General features: G+C 40.5%; 1 protein-coding gene and 1 long non-coding RNA gene across 8 annotated transcripts in view; one reads left to right on the top strand and one right to left on the bottom strand.

Annotated features, from left to right (window-relative positions):
- On the top strand, positions 1–16,603 carry LOC144312944 (uncharacterized). The gene is made up of 3 exons (XR_013378598.1): positions 1–1,023; positions 1,627–1,742; positions 15,880–16,603. It is a non-coding gene; the product is annotated as an uncharacterized LOC144312944 (long non-coding RNA).
- The window catches only part of MROH2B (maestro heat like repeat family member 2B), a 63,156-nt gene continuing 62,624 nt past the window's right edge, over positions 16,133–16,664 (bottom strand). For all 7 annotated transcript variants that reach the window (XM_077896114.1, XM_077896113.1, XM_077896115.1 and 4 more), the window contains one exon: positions 16,133–16,275. In XM_077896114.1, coding sequence (XP_077752240.1) covers positions 16,169–16,275 — 107 coding nt within the window. In that variant the 3' untranslated portion in view covers positions 16,133–16,168. The remainder of the gene's footprint in view (positions 16,276–16,664) is intronic.

The following is a 16,664-nucleotide window of genomic DNA, read 5'->3' as shown; positions in this document are numbered from 1 at the left end:
ATCTGGACCAAGTGGGGGACAGAGGGGGAGGAGGGAATTGACTGGGGCATTAACCGTCACTAGCTTCAGGGAGCTACATGGGAGCCGAGCCACATCCCACAAGTCATCACTCACGATTTAAGGGGACACTGCAAGTCCACCTGGGCAGAGAAGCTGCTTTGGAAGATCTTCTAATCACACTGGAGAGTGTGTTTTTTAAATATATAGTTTTATTTAAATTCAATGCATTAACATATGGTGTATTATTAGTTTTGGAAGTAGAGTTCAGTGATTCATCAGTTGCATTACATACATAACGAGCTCCTTATTATCATATGATCTCACTCATATGTGGAATTTAAGAAACAGGATCATAGGGGAAGGGAGGGAAGAATAAAACAAGATGAAATGGAATCTTCTTGTGACACTCCATACATTTTCTAATAATTGACCAACAGAAGAGCTGCTTATCAATGCTGTGAACTTTAGTGAACCCCATCCAGACTGCTCCCCTACCCTTCCACCAACGATCTGGGACACTTGTAATCCTTTGAAACCGAGGGAAGGTTCTTATGTTTAGGTGTGGTATAGTGGGGGTGTGGAGTGGCAAGGGGAACTATCTGACAAATGACCCCTGGAACTCTGGGTTACCTGGCAACTAGCCAACCAACCGGTTAATTTGATCAAGGGCTTCCTCTCTCAGCTGGAAAGGTCATGGCTATTCTCAGCTTCATGTGAGAATTGTGAACCCATTCTCAGAGCTACAGATGCTGGGCAGGTGGTGTACCCAGCATTCCCTAAAACTGGTCATGTGCCTTTACCTTTTGGTTAAGATAAGTATGTGTATTAATGAAAATTTTTGAACCCCATAGCGTATCATCTGGTCTATATTTTCTTTTTATGGATACCAAAATTCTTTACACCCACACACTCACTCACTTACCCACCGTATAGGCATTTGGATTATTTCTAATAGCTGGTGGAAGAGGTCATCGTAAACTTGAAGATAAACTAAGTTGCTATATACTTTGGGTACGAAATGAAGTAAGTGTCCAGGTATACCAACTCTTTTTCTGAGGTAGGAGAGAGAGGCAGAGGAGGGGCAAGACAAGAAAAAAGAACTGAAAAAGAGTCATTTTTAGTATAAGATTAGCAGAACTGAGCAGCCACATTTGTCCCACTACCTACCAGTGCACTGAGATTTTTCCTTCTTGATGGACTAAAGTGTATTCAATACTTGTCCTAGAAATGGAATGACCTGTTTCTCTTTTAGAACACTGAGCCAGAAAGCAACCACAGTAGGAAGCAATTTCCGTTAATATCTGAGAAACCAGAGGTATATGCATGCCTTTCAATTACCTTGGTCTTTCAGGCAGCTCACACATTTGGGGACAAGAAAGCTGATGGCATGATAGGAATCCCTGCTGTGACAACCAAAGCACTTACAATTTGTCTTTTTATTTATTCCTGTCAGACAAAGCTCCAGATTTACACTAAAAACATCAATCATGTAGGGAAATTTGCTTTTTTAAGCCAAGGGTTAACAAGACCTGATAGAAAGACTGTCGTTGTTTGAGAAGGAATGGGCTGATGGTGAGTAGGTGGGTAGGAGAAGAAAGACAATAAAATGTTATTTTTGATTCACAGGCTGAGGACAATTTCCTGTGAAAGGACAAACATAAAGAACTGCCCTGTTATCACTGCTATTTGCACTCATCCTTAGGAGAGGAGGCTTGTGCTGAATTCCAGGGGCAAGGCCTTAGGTACATAACAGATCAATGATGTTCAAGACAGAGGTGCATTGGCTCAAGGCACAAAGCATATGTACTGCAGAATGAGTGTCCATTATGTAATAATCAGCTGATCAGGTGGGCTAGGAACACAGAGAGGTCAAGGAATTTTTTGTAATCATGAAATAGAATTTTCTCAATAAAGGAAAGTTTCCCAGACATCCTCAAGAAGAAGTAATTAACACAAAAAGCTCAACATTGGTGTATTATTAGACTCTATGCAACCCACAAGTATATTATTATTATTAAATATTTTATGTACTTCTCTTTCTTCCTTTTTTTATAAAGATTTTATTTTGTTATTCTTGAGAGACACAGAAAGAGAGGCAGAGACATAGGCAGAGGGAGAAGCAGGCTCCCCATAGGGAGCCCGATGTGGGGCTTGATCCCAGGACTCCGGGATCACGACCTGAGCCACCCAGGTGGCCCCACCATGAATATATCATAACAATATTTAGTAAAGGGCTTCAACTGGAGCTCTAAGTCTAGAAACTCTTCTCTACATGGATACTGAGCATGAAGAGGAACTCCTGAGGTCAGGCGTGATATTAAACTGGACAAGCCAAATAATTGGATGATTACAGCCCTATGGAATTAAATACTTTGGGATGATAAGGAGCCCTCCAAAGTATCCTGAGTCTCTTAAAAATGGTGGTTGGCTTTTTCCTATGGACGTGGTGCACAGAATTCATTAGATATGAGAGAAAGGCACCTTTGAGGAAATCTTGCCCCCAGATTTCCTCTAGACTAGTAAGGGTAGGGATTCATCCTGTGGTTCTGTGCCTCCCATAGCTCAGTCCATTGGCTGTGTATGCTCAATAAAATGCCCATTTTATAGTCATTTTTCTATAGTCACATAGCAGATCTAGTCTGGAAATGGCTCTTCTGCTTCCTAGGGTAGGGTTCATCTTGTTTCACTGCAGTGTTGGCCTTTTTTCTGTGCTGTAGACCTGTGGTGGTTGTTTGTGTCTTGCCAGACGTGGGAGAGTTAATGAGCTGTGTGTTGTGGTGTCTTGCTACACCTGCAGGGGCTGGCATTCTGAAATACTAACTTGGCCTTAAATAGGTATGCTTTGTCTTTTGTGCCATGGAAGCATGTCCCTCCTATTTCTCTTGTTTTTTTTTTTTTTCTTTTGAATAAAGATAGGGGATTCCCTCTCACTGCCTCTGTGGAGGATTGATTAAGGGTGAAGAAGTTTGTTGTTGAGACTCATGCTATAGAAAGAGGCAGAGGCCTTAAGGAAGAAGCTTAGAAGTTCCCGAATCTAAATAATATTTGAAGGGTACCTGGGTGGCTCAGTGGTTGAGTGTTTGCCTTTGGCTCAGGTCTTGATCCCCAGTGTCCTGGGATCAAGCCCCACATCAGGCTCCCTGCATGGAGCCTGCTTCTCCCTCTGCCTCTGTCTCTGCCTCTCTCTCTGTCTCTCCTTAATAAATAAATAAAATCTTAAAAAGAATATTTTGGCACACAAGCCTATTTTCTGGGAAAGTTAATCTTGGGATGCTGGTTTATTAAGAGATCGCTGCTCCTACTTCTAGCAGTGGAAGTGGCTAGAGCTGACAGTTCTCTTAGTTACGGATTGGGAATCACAACCCTATGATGGACGTTCTTTCTCATTTTGGTGACAGAAAGAACAAGACTGTCGAGTGAGTTCTGATTGCTCTAATACAATATCATAGGCTGCGTGGTTGAAACAATACACATTTAGAAGTGTTGGCTGGCTCAATTGGTGGAACATGTGACTTTTGGTTGTAAGTTGTTGCCCTATGTTGGGTGTGTAGATTACTTGAAAATAAATAAGTATACTTAAAAAATATTAAAAACAAGCAAACATTTATTTCTCACATTTCTGGAGGCTGGGAAGTCCAAGATTAAGTCCTGGCAGATGGGGTGTCTGGTAAGGAGGGCTTTCTTCCTTGTGTGTCAAGAGCTACTTTTTGCTGTACTCTCACATGGTGGAAAGAGAGGGCATTCTGGTCTCTTCTTCTCCTTATGAGGGCACCAATTCCATTAGGGGGTTCTACCCTTATGACCCCTGATCTCATCTAAACCTAGTTAGCTCCCAAAAGCTTCATCTCCAAATGCCATCACACTGGGAATTAGGGTTTCAATATTCAGAGTTTTTTAAAAATTTATTTTTTTTATTGGAGTTCAATTTGCCAACATATAGCATAACACCCAGTGCTCATCCTGTCAAGTGCCCCCCTCAATGCCCATCACCCAGTCACCCCAACCCCCCGCCCACCTCCTCTTCCACTACCCCTTGTTCATTTCCCAGAGTTAGGTGTCTCGCATGTTTTGTCACCCTCACTGATATTTTCACACATTTGCTCTCCTTTCACCTTTATTTCCTTTCACTATTTTTATATTCCCCAAATGAATGAGACCATATAATGTTTGTCCTCCAATTGACTTACTTCACTCAGCATAATACCCTCCAGTTCCATCCATGTCGAAGCAAATGGTGGGGATTTGTTGTTTCTAATGGCTGAGTAATATTCCATTGTATACATAAACCACAGCTTCTTTATCCATTAATCTTTCGATGGACACCGAGGCTCCTTCCACAGTTTGCTATTGTGGACATTGCTGCTAGAAACATCGGGGTGCAGGTGTCCCGGCGTTTCACTGCATCTGTATCTTTGGGGTAAATCCCCAGCAGTGCAATTGCTGAGTGTAGGGCAGATCTATTTTTAACTCTTTGAGGAACCTCCACACAGTTTTCCAGAGTGGCTGCACCAGTTCACATTCCCACCAACAGTGTAAGAGGGTTCCCCTTTCTCCGCATCCTCTCCAACATTTGTGGTTTCCTGTCTTGTTAATTTTCCCCATTCTCACTGGTGTGAGCTGGTATCTCATTGTGGTTTTGATTTGTATTTCCGTGATGGCAAGTGATGCAGAGCATTTTCTCATGTGCATGTTGGCCATGTCTATGTCTTCCTCTGTGAGATTTCTGTTCATGTCTTTTGCCCATTTCGTGATTGGATTGTTTGTTTCTTTGCTGTTGAGTTTAATAAGTTCTTTATAGATCTTGGATACTAGCCCTTTATCTGATACGTCATTTGCAAATATCTTCTCCCATTCTGTAGGTTGTCTTTGAGTTTTTTTTGACTGTTTCTTTTGCTGTGCAGAAGCTTTTTATCTTGATGAAGTCCCAATAATTCATTTTTGCTTTTGTTTCCTTTGCCTTTATGGATGTATCTTGCAAGAAGTTGCTGTGGCCAAGTTAAAAAAGGGTGTTGCCTGTGTTCTCCTCTAGGATTCTGATGGATTCTTGTCTCACATTTAGATCTTTCATCCATTTTGAGTTTATCTTTGTGTATGGTGTAAGAGAATGGTCTAGTTTCATTCTTCTGCACGTGGCTGTCCAATTTTCCCAGCACCATTTATTGGAGAGACTGTCTTTTTTCCAGCGGATAGTTTTTCCTGCTTTGTTGAATATTAGTTGACCATAGAGTTGAGGGTCCACTTCTGGATTCTCTATTCTGTTCCATTGATCTATGTGTCTGCTTTTGTGCCAGTACCACACTGTTTTGATGACCATAGATTTGTAGTACAAATCTGAAATCTGGCATTGTGATGCCCCCAGCTCTGGTTCTTTTTTAATATTCCCCTGGCTGTTCAGGGTCTTTTCTGATTCCACACAAATCTTAAGATTATTTGTTCCAACTCTCTGAAGGAAGTCCATGGTATTTTGATAGGGATTGCATTAAATGTGTAAATTGCCCTGGGTAGCATTGACATTTTCACAATGTTAATTCTTCCAATCCATGAGCAGCTGTATGCCAATAAATTAGGCAATCTAGAAGAAATGGATGCATTTCTGGAAAACCACAAACTACCAAAACTGGAACAGGAAGAAATAGAAAACCTGAACAGGCCGATAACCAGGGAGGAAATTGAAGCAGTCATCAAAAACCTCCCAAGACACAAAAGTCCAGGGCCAGATAGCTTCCCAGGGGAATTCTATCAAACGTTTAAAGAAGAAACCATACCTATTCTACTAAAGCTGTTCTGAAAGATAGAAAGGGATGGAGTACTTCCAAACTTTTTCTATGAGGCCAGCATTACCTTAATTCCAAAACCAGACAAAGACCCCACCAAAAAGGAGAATTATAGATGAATATCCCTGATGAACACGATGCAAAAATTCACAACAAGAGACTAGCAAATAGGATCCGACTGTACATTAAGAAGATTATTCACCTTGACCAAGTGGGATTTATCCCCGGGATGCAAGGCTGGTTCAACACTCGTAAAGCAATCAACGTGATAGATCATACCAACAAGAGAAAAAACAAGAACCATATGATCCTCTCAATAGATGCAGAGAAAGCATTTGACAAAATACAGCATCCATTCCTGATCAAAACTCTTCAGAATGTAGGGATAGAAGGAAATTCCTCAGCATCTTAAAAGCCATCTACGAAAAGCCCACAGCAAATATCATTCTCAGTGGGGAAACACTGGCAGCCTTTCCCCTAAGATCAGGAACAAGACAGGGATGTCCACTCTCACCACTGCTATTCAACATAGTACTAGAAGTCCCAGCCTCAGCAATCAGGCAACAAAAAGAAATAAAAGGCATTCAAATTGGCAAAGAACTAGTCAAACTCTCCCTCTTCGCAGATGACATGATGCTGTACATAGAAAACCCAAAAGACTCCACCCCAAGATTTCTAGAACTCATAAAGCAATTCGGTAGCATGGCAGGATACAAAATCAATGCCCAGAAATCAGTGGCATTTCTATACACTGACAATGAGACTGAAGAAAGAGAAATTAAGGAGTCAATCCCATTTACAATTGCACCCAAAAGCATAAGATACCTAAGAATAAACCTAACCAAAGAGGTAAAGAATCTATCCCCTAAAAACTACAGAATATTCAGATTTTGAAAGGATACATTTAGCCCATGGCAGAGACCGTGAGCTGCTGTGATTTAATGGTCAAACTTGTGCTTCAGTTAGCGGGTTTGTGAGGGATGTTACCTCATGAGCTTGCCCTTTCACAATCTTGGCAAGTAAGGCTAAGACATCAAAGTAAATTTATCGAGCCAGATGTATTTTCTCTGTGTATTGTGGGAGGCATTTTTCTCTCATTTATAATGGCAGTGCTGCAAATGCCTAATATAGGTCCTAAGCAACTCAGGCTAGGATGTTCCATCTCTTCTGAGAAGGAATATTGGAACCCAGTCTTGGAATGTGGAACACAAAGACCTGAATGCCAGTAAGGAATAACATTAATATCCAAACCGAAAACTTCTATGGTGCTTATTGGTGCCAGTCCCTCCTCTGAGCACTTTACATATATTAACTCATTTAATCAGTTCAACAACACTATGAATAAGTACTATAGTTTCATTTTACAAATGAGGATGTGGAGGGATAGAAAAGCTAAGAAATTTAGTGAACTTCACACGGCAAATGGAAGAAATAGGATTCAAATCCAAGTCCTTTGGTTCAATAGATCACACTCTTAATCACTATTCTGACATGTTACAATGGCAATAGCACTTTTCATTGATAAAGGACCTTAACTGATTCTAAAATTTTTGCTATACCTGGTCCTATTCAAAATAAGCCAACATTCAGGATAAGATTTGGTTGCTGAAATAAAGTCAGTAATTAATTTCTATAACTTTTTAAAAAGATTCAGCTGTATAAAAAATGATATATTTCTCAAACTGATCTTTCAAAATGGATAAATTTATAGAGATTTGTTTTATGGCCCAGAATATGATCTATCTGGTGAATTACCCATGTACACTTGAAAGGAAGTTGCATTCTGTTGTTCTTTGGAGTGTTCCATACAATGTCAATAAGATCAAGTTGGTTGATAGTCTTGTCCAAATCTTCTATAACCCTGTTGATGTTTGGTCTGCTTGTTCTACCAGTTATTGAGAGTGTTGACATCTCCAACTGTAAGTGTGGATTTATCTATTTGCCCTTTCAATTCTACCAGTATTTGCTTTGTGTATTTAAGCTCTATAAATTCGTAGGATCATTATGTCCTCTTGATTAAGTGACCCATATATTGGCATGAAATATCTCTTTATATCTGATCAATTCTTTGTTTTGAAGTCTGCTTTGTCTGGTATTGATATAGATATTCCAATTTTCCTTTGACTAGTATAAAAGTAATGTATATGATAGTATATACATAAGCAGAGTGTATTAGTTAGGGTTCCCCAGAGAAACAGAACCTCTTTCTCTTCCTCTCTCTCTCTACGTATACATATATGAAATATATATATGAAATACATATATATTATATATTTATAATAAGGTATTGTCTCATGTGATTGTGGAGGTTAAGAAGTTCCACTATCTATCATCTGCAAGCTGTAGATCCAGAAAGCCCTGTATTCCAGACATACCTTTCTTTGTCCCCATTGTGGAGTAGTAGTCCAATTTCTCTTTGGCAATCAGGATCAATCACTCCATCCAGCACAGTTACTCCTACAGTTACTCCTTCTCTGCCTGTTGATTCAGAGGCATAAGGAGCCCAAAGTGGTCAGGTGGCAGTTCAATAGAATCATTGTTGTGTCTCCTTGTAGAATGATTTGTCCTTCTAGAACTAACACTTCTAGGCCAACAGAACATAATATTATAGAAACAGGAAGCAGAAATTTTGCTCGTGGATGACTAGGGGGTAACAGGAAGTGATGCCAGTGAGTGAATGATGCCACTTCCATTTTCATCCCTTGATTCTTGGATCTCTGAATCTGGTTATGAGAGACATAGCACTGTCTATTGGATGGTGATTCAGAGTCTTCTGGAGAAACTAGCCCCAGTCCTCCAAGAAGATATTACCACCCAGCTGGCACTGTAACAAAGTCTCCCAAAGACCAGTCTACCATTCTATCAAGCCAGTTGCTTTAGGATGGTGGGGAACATGGTTAAGATCATTTGAATTCCATGAACATGGGCCACTTGCCACACTTCCTTTTTTTGCGGTGAAGGGAGTCCCTTGATTAGAAGTAATTGGTCTGTGGAATAACACCAGTGGATTAAGCATTCTGTAAGTCCACAGATGTAGTTTTGCCAGAAGCATTGGGTATATAGAAGGCAAATCCGTATCCACTACATACCTCAGTAAGAACAAAACAATGTCCTTTCCATAATAGAAGCTGTCTGATATAAACAGCCTGCCAATATCTAGCTAGTTGATTATCCTGGGGGAATGGTATCATGTTGAGGACTTAGTGTTGGTCTCTGCTACTGGCAGATTTGGCCTGCAGCATTGGCTGTAGCCAGGTCAGCTTTGGTGAGTGGAACTCCATATTGCTGAGCCCATGAATAACCTCCATCCCTGCCACCATGCTTACTTTGATCATGAGCCCATTGGGCTATGACAAGAGTGGCTAGGAAAGAGGCTGACTGGTGTCTAGAGAATAGGTCGTCCTATCCACTTAATTATTAACATCGAGTCACATTTGGTGAGCATTTAGATAGAGCACAAATGTCTTCATGTTTTTTTGCAAATTCAGAGAGATCTATTTATGTACTTCTTTCCCAGATTTCCAATCATCTTTCTTCCAAGTCCCTGATCATTTAGCCAAATCTTGGACATAGCCCGTGAATCTGTATATAATTGCACATCTGGCCATTTCTCCTTCTAAGCAAAATGAACAACCTAGTATATTTGTCAAAGTTCTGCCTGCTGGGAGGTTTCCCTTCACCACTGCCCTTCAGGACTCTCCCAGAGAGGGGCTGTAGCACTACATCTGTCCACTTATGTGTGGTGGCTGCATATTGTTCAGAACTATCTATAAACCAGGCCTGAGTTTTTTCTTCCTCTGTCAGCAGATTATAGGGAACTCTCCATGAGGCCATAGGTGCACATTGGGAAAGAAGGCAGTGTAGCTGGAGTAAGGATAATTTGGGTCACTTCTTCACATAACTTGTGCCTTTAGGACCTGTGTGGGCCTGATCACTTCTACTGATGATGGAGTGCTGCTGTCCATGCTCAACTTTATGGTTTGGTGTGTCAGATAATATCCAGTTAATGATGGGCAGCTCAGGTTGCATGGTCACCTTCTGGTCCATGATTAAGCATTTGGTTTCTACTAAGGCCTACTAGCAGGCCAAGAACTCTGTTTCAAAAGGAAAGTAGTTACCTGCAGAGAATGGCAGGGCTTTGTTCCAAAATCCTAAGGCCCTAGGATGGGATTCCCCTATAGGGACCTGCCAAAGGCTCTAAATGGCATCCCTATCTACCACCAACATTTTAAGCACCATTGATGAGCCGAATTATGACCCAAATAGCACAGCAGCTTGCAGAGCAGCCTGGATTTGTTGTAGAACCTTTTCTTATTCTACAATCCACTCAGCGTTGGTATCTTTTGGGTCAGTTAGTAAATGGACTGGAGTAACATACCCAAGTGAGGAATACATTGCCTCTAAGTCCAAAGAGGTCCAATAGGCATTGTGCTTTTCTTGGTTGTAGGAAGGGCCAGATACAACAGCTTATCCTTCACCTTAGATAGGATATCTTGATGTGCCTGGACACTGGCCTTCTAAAAATTTCACTGAGATCTTTGAATTTAGTCAGATTTATTTCCCACCCTCTGATATGCAAATGTCTTACTAGTACATCTAGATTAGCTGCTATTTCTTTCTTATTTGGTCCAATCAGTGTAAAGTCATCAATGTAATGAGTTCATGTGATATAGAAGAGAAAGGTGATTGAGATCTCTGTGAACTAAATTATGACATAAGTTCCACTTGATCATGGCATATTATCCTTTAAATATGCTTGAATTTGGTTTGCTAATATTTTCCTGAAGATTTTTGCATCTATGTTCATCAGGGATATTGGTCTGCAATTTTGTTTTCTTGTGGTTTCCTTTCTGGGTTTGGAATCAGAATAATTCTGGCTTCATAAAATGAGTTTGGAAAGTGTTCTTCTCTTCTCTGTATTTTTTGGAGCAGTTTGAAAGGATTGATGTTAATTTTTTAAATGTTTGGTATAATTCACCAGTGAAGCTATCTGGTCCTGGACTTTTGTTTTGTTGGCAGGTTTTTGATTACTAATTCAATCTCATTACTAGTTATTGGCTGTGTCATTTATTTTTATAATACTGCCTTAGTCTGAAAGCCCATCACAACTATCTGATTTACCAGCTTATCTACTCTATTAATCACATGTTAAAGTACGGATTTTATCATTTTACTACCTTGATCAAAAACTTCTTCTGGCTACCCATTATCTTCCAGATACAGTATAACTTGATTTGTCATTCAATATTTGGCCTTTTGCTATTTATCCATCTTTATTCCTTAATAAAACCTTTCTGCTATAGTCATATGGGGTTCCATTCTATCTTTTGTAGAATGTTACAGACTAGAAAATGGCCATGCCATAAACCCTGCCCATAGGCCTGTTTACCCTCATCCAGAGCAGAACCTCTGAGGATTGGATGTGGGTAGTTAAAGATTTCTTATAATTCCACTAGGACCAGGGTAAAGACAAATTCCCTTTTTTTCAAATAAATATTTTATTTATTTGAGAGAGAGAGAGAGAGAGCATGCACAAGCAGGGCAGAGGCAGAGGGAGAGGGAGAAGCAAACTCCCTGCTGAGCTGGGAGCCTGATATGGGGCTCGATCCCAGGACTTGGAGATCATGACCTGAGCCAAAGGCAGATGCTTAATGGATGGAGCCACTCAGGTGCCTCTAAAGATAAATTCCTATTCCCTTTCTATGCTCTCTGAAAAATTAAATGAGTCCTAGGTAACCTAGGACTAATAAGCAATTCTCCAGGATCTCCATCTCCAAAACAGAGTCTCTTTTTCATCACTGTGCAGTGAAGAAGGTGTTAGGGCATTGGTCAATTTAATCCTTAGGATTTACCTCTGAGAATATTTGGAGGAAGTGGTAGGTAATGCAGAAGGATTTCTTATCTTATGTTTTTTTTGGAGGCTCCCAAATTGAAAAAGAAGCTATGAGTCACAGATATTTATAAAATTGTGTTCTCCAAATTTATCTTGCTTCCAGGATAACCACATAATTCAATAAATAAAATCCAGGACAGTTTGTCCAGAAGGAATACAAATAAGTAAGGATGTTTTGTCGGGTAAATCAAGTTTGACAAAGTAGACGTAAGAAGCAAATGCCATTTCATATGTCACAATTTGGCCATTTTATACACATGCACACACATTTTTGCAATGAATCCCATTGTCTTCCCTCAGGTTGCTCTCGACTCTATTCATGTTGTCTACTATCCCAGTTTTAGAAATACCTGCAAAAAACAAGTATGAAAGAGAAATTCCAAGATGATAATTTCCAGAGTGCAGCCGTATAAAATTGTTTGTTGGAAAGTTGCTCTCTGTCAGGGGCCCAGATGAAAGCTACTGATTAGCGGACAGGTTACTGCCATGTCTAACTGACCACGCACTCTAGTTACATACTTTGGTAATCTGAACGATAACAGTGGGGCTGGGGGCTAAATCTAGTAAAAAGACAACACTATTAGAAAATTTATATTACAATCTCAGAGTGTCTTGAGGGTTCCAGAAGTCTTGTACTAGGGCTGTGCAGGGACAAGTCCAAGTAAGCAATTCCCCTGGCTTCTTTCCCTGGAAGCCGATTTCTTCTCATCTGTGATCTTTGTTCTCCTCTTTTCTGGTAAAACTATTTTAGCAGGGTCAGCCAAGCTAAATGTCCCCAGTTTACCAGCAGAGCCCTGGCTCTCACTGTTGGGTCAAAGGGCAGAGTACTGAATTGCAAAACAAGTGATCCCAGAGCCCTTTAAAGAAGTGCTAGCCCGTTATGCATCACTCCTCTAAAGTAAACATGAGTTAAAAAATGATCATATGTACAAATAATAGTGAGGCAAGCAACAGGAGTGAGGAATCTGTTCGGTGGTATTTGAACATGCTTTTCCTCTGTAACTCTAATTTCCCGAGACCCTCTAGAGGTGTTTCTCCCTTGGGTGATTTGCCTGTGTTTGAACCACTTAGATCAACCTGTTGGGGGGCTGACTGGCAAGAGAGGCCTGAACCAGGCTGGCGGCAACTCTGAGAGGGAGGGATTAATGGAAATAATTGTTGGAGAGAGCAAAGAGATCTAAACTTTTCCTGCCACACAGCCTGACTAGCTTGTGTGATGTGAAAGCAGGTAGGAAGGCTTTGATGTGTGTTGTAGGGACTCTGGCGGTCACAGCAGGAGTGCCAGCTGCTGAGCTTGGATCTTCTGACTGGCATGGGGTGGGGGCAGGTTGGCAGCCTCTTTTCAGCCTCCCAAGGAGGGTAGCAGTATTCACAGGGTCAGGAACATGGCCCCACGGAGGTGGTATAATCAGCTGGCTTTCTATACCAATTGCTGAGTTTACATTAATATTTATGATTCTAATGATATATTTGTTCATGTTATTAATATTTATATCATATAGGTAACATTTATTTGACCATGATCCTGGGCCAGGTTTCTAAATGCTTTACGTGTACATGAATACATTTAATCCCCACAATAGCATCTTGAAGTAGATATTATTACCCTAATTTTACAGATGTGGAAGTGGAAGTACAAAGAGGTTAGTTAAATGGTTTCCCCAAGTCACACAGCTTGTAAGGACTGTTGGGAATTCCTGTCAGCGAGAGAATCCTTCTAAGATCAGAGTTTAGACAGATGAAGTTTCAGTGGCAATGTTTCATGTGGCTGTTCTGCCTAATTTATTTTTAAATCAAAGTACAGTTGACACCCAAGATTACAGTAGTTTCAGGTGTACAACAATGATTCAACAAGTCTGTATGTTATGCTATGCTTACTGCAAGTACAGCTACCATCTGTCCCCATGCAACACTATTATGATACCAGGTTCTACCTAATTTCTATCAATCAGTGATGAGGAAGGCTCTTTGTTGGATGCCAGAAGGGATGGAGAGAAGTAGTGAAGATATGTAAATTAATATCAGACAAGGTCCTGTATCTGAATTTATGCTCATGTTGAGAACATCCTATAGTTCTGAGGTGGCTCTACTCAAATTCTCTTAGGACTCTTTGCCCCAAGTTTGGAAACTGTCTTGTGTAATACTGTAGCTACTAGCTATATATGGCTACTTAAACTTTTAATTCCTTAGATAGAGTAGCTACATTTCAAAAGCTCAGTTGCCACGTGTGGCTAGTGGCCAGCATATCAATCAATGCAGATACAGAATGTATCACCACTGCAGAAAGTTCTAGTGGACAGTGCTATTTTGAAAAGTCTTTTGACTTTGAATAACCTGCCAAAAGAGGTGGACTAAACTCATGTCTCTTACTTTCCTTTTCTTGCTCTGTTTCATATATATTATGCTTGGGAATAGATTCTGACTTCATTAAGAATTTAATGAAAGCCATTACCCCAAAAATGTATCTACACAATTATACACAGAAATTTGCAGACAACTTTGGTGGTATCATGGACTCTGTGTAATAGTTACTCACTGGTGCACAGCAAATTACCCTAAAACTTAGTGGCTTAAAACAACAAAGATTTATTATCTCTTATAGTTTTGTGGTTCAGGAATTCAGTAGTTCAGCTTAGTGATTCTGGCTCAAGACTCTCATTAGATTGAAGTAGGGTTGCCAGATTTAGCAAATAAAAATACAAGGTGCTTAAATTTTTGTTTTTAGGAAACAATACTTTTTTTTCTCCAGTGTAAAAATCAGGACATACTTTACTAAAAAGATATTCATTGTTGACCTGAAATTCAAATTTAATTGGGCATTCTGTATTTTATCTCATAATCCAGTCATGTGTCAGCTGAGGCTTTAACCATCTGAAGACTTTCAGACTGGGGCTCATGGATCCATTTCCAAGACGGCACATGAACATATCTAGCAAGTTAGCTCTGGTTGCTAGCTTGTGTGTGTGTGTGTGGTCTGGGGTGGTGGTGGGGGGGTGGGGAGCACATCAATTCTTTGCCACATGGAACTCTTTTTGGACTACTTGAGTGTTTCTTTCACATGGCAGTTAGCTTCCCCCAGAGTGAGTAACTCAAGAGAGTTCAATGCCATTTATGACCTTACCTTGGAAGTCACACATTGTAACTCCTGAAATATTGATTGCATAGCTCATTTTTATTCATTGTGGGAGAGGACTACATGGATTCCAGAAGCAAGAATCACCGAGGGCCATCTTGGAGGCTGGCTCCATACTCTGGAATTTTTTTTTATAGACTTATTTATTTATTCATGAAAGAGAGAGGTAGAGACATAAACAGAGGGAGAAGCAGGCTCCTCGAGAACCCAATGTGGAACTCGATCCTGGGACCTTGGGATCATGCCCTGAGCTGAAGGCAGACACTCAGCCACTGAGATACCCAGGCATCCCATCCTCTGGAATTTATAAGCAGAGTTCATAGCATTCAGTTCCACGATGGTGGAATTTTTCTATTTTTTTTCCTTCATAGTCATAGACCTGATGGCTATAACAGTGCCTTATACATTTTAGGCACTCAGTAAGTATTTGTTAAATGAATGAATAAATGGACTCTGGCCTAAATTCTCTGACCTAAAAAATTCCTTTGGTCTGTAGAAGGTCTTGTAGGAAAAGATGCTTCCCCAAAGACGTTGACAATGAAGATATGAGAATATAGCTAACAGGAATTTATAAAGGGATGCATCAATTTAATAATGTTGCTACTGGATTATCATGATGGTAATAGTGTTCGACAAGTGCCAGGCTTCGCACTTCTTGTGTTAGAAACTTCTTGTTATGTACATAATGCCATGTGTGTAACATTTCAGGTAGGCATTGTGACAAAAAGAAGTTATGACTCAGATGCCGTGAAGAAGGTTAACACATGCATGTGCACACATGCACACACACAAACACACCCACGTACACATGCCATTCAAATGCTCTGGGATAACAATAGAAAGGAAACCATGAGATTTAATACAATGTCTGAGTGGGTCTTTTGTAGAAAAGTACTTGACATAGTCTCTAAACAAAAATTACAACCTGAGAAAAAACACACAGATTAAAGTTTATCATAACACTGCTTTTTAGAAAGTAGAAAGTGTGAGTAGTAATTCAAGGCTGGCAGAGATAAAGGACAGAGCTATGTGTGCAAATAACAGTGGCCCTCTTCTTAATTGCAGTGGAATTGTTTCAGGTGCTGTCATTTCAAGATATCTGCTGGGACATAAGCTTCGTAAGATAGAAGGGTAACCTTGCAAGCTATGTGGCCGGTACCACTCAAATCACAGGTTATCCCTCACGTGAATTTGTGGGATTTACTTTTTACTAATGGAAGTCGGCAGGAGACTCTGAAGGGTAAGGAATATACCATCATTTCAAGATCCTCATGCTAGCATCCTTCAAGATACTGCAAATTTGTAGGTGGTGAGGATGAAGACAGGAGTCAGTTGTAGAAAAAGTCTAGCACTTTATTTCCTTGTGGCTTACAGAAGGATGCTTGTCTCTTTACACTTTCTCAGGAGGGTCTGCAAGGCAGCTTCAGCTGCTCTCTGGACACTGATACAGGGGTCTTGCCGAAGTGCCTGGAGCCCTGAAATAGAACAGCAAAGTTCAGTGAACGAAGAAAGCCAACCTATGTCACACTGTGAGGCTCCATGTTGGGGGTCAGCTCTACATGGAGCTCAGGATTCCATGCTCACATTCTATCCCAATGGGTAGGATTTGGATCTGCAAGCTGAGAATCTATTTTAACTTTGAAATAGGGGAAGAGAAGATCCTGACCGTTTAATCATTAGGTTTATAGACAATTGGAAAATAACAGTCTGTTGGGAATGACACCTGCAAAGGGCTGGAGCTGGGGGTTGCTTTATACTGGAGAAATTCCAGTATCTAGGGGGCATTAGAGACAGTAATGGGGTACTATGATTTTCAGTTACTGGGCTAACATGGAACTTGGTGCAGCATTAGCTTCTTTTTCTC

Source organism: Canis aureus, chromosome 4 (assembly GCF_053574225.1).
Source record: "Canis aureus isolate CA01 chromosome 4, VMU_Caureus_v.1.0, whole genome shotgun sequence".
Lineage (NCBI taxonomy): Eukaryota > Metazoa > Chordata > Mammalia > Carnivora > Canidae > Canis > Canis aureus.
Note: the sequence above shows the minus strand (reverse complement) of the source record. Positions and strands in the feature narration are given on the sequence as shown.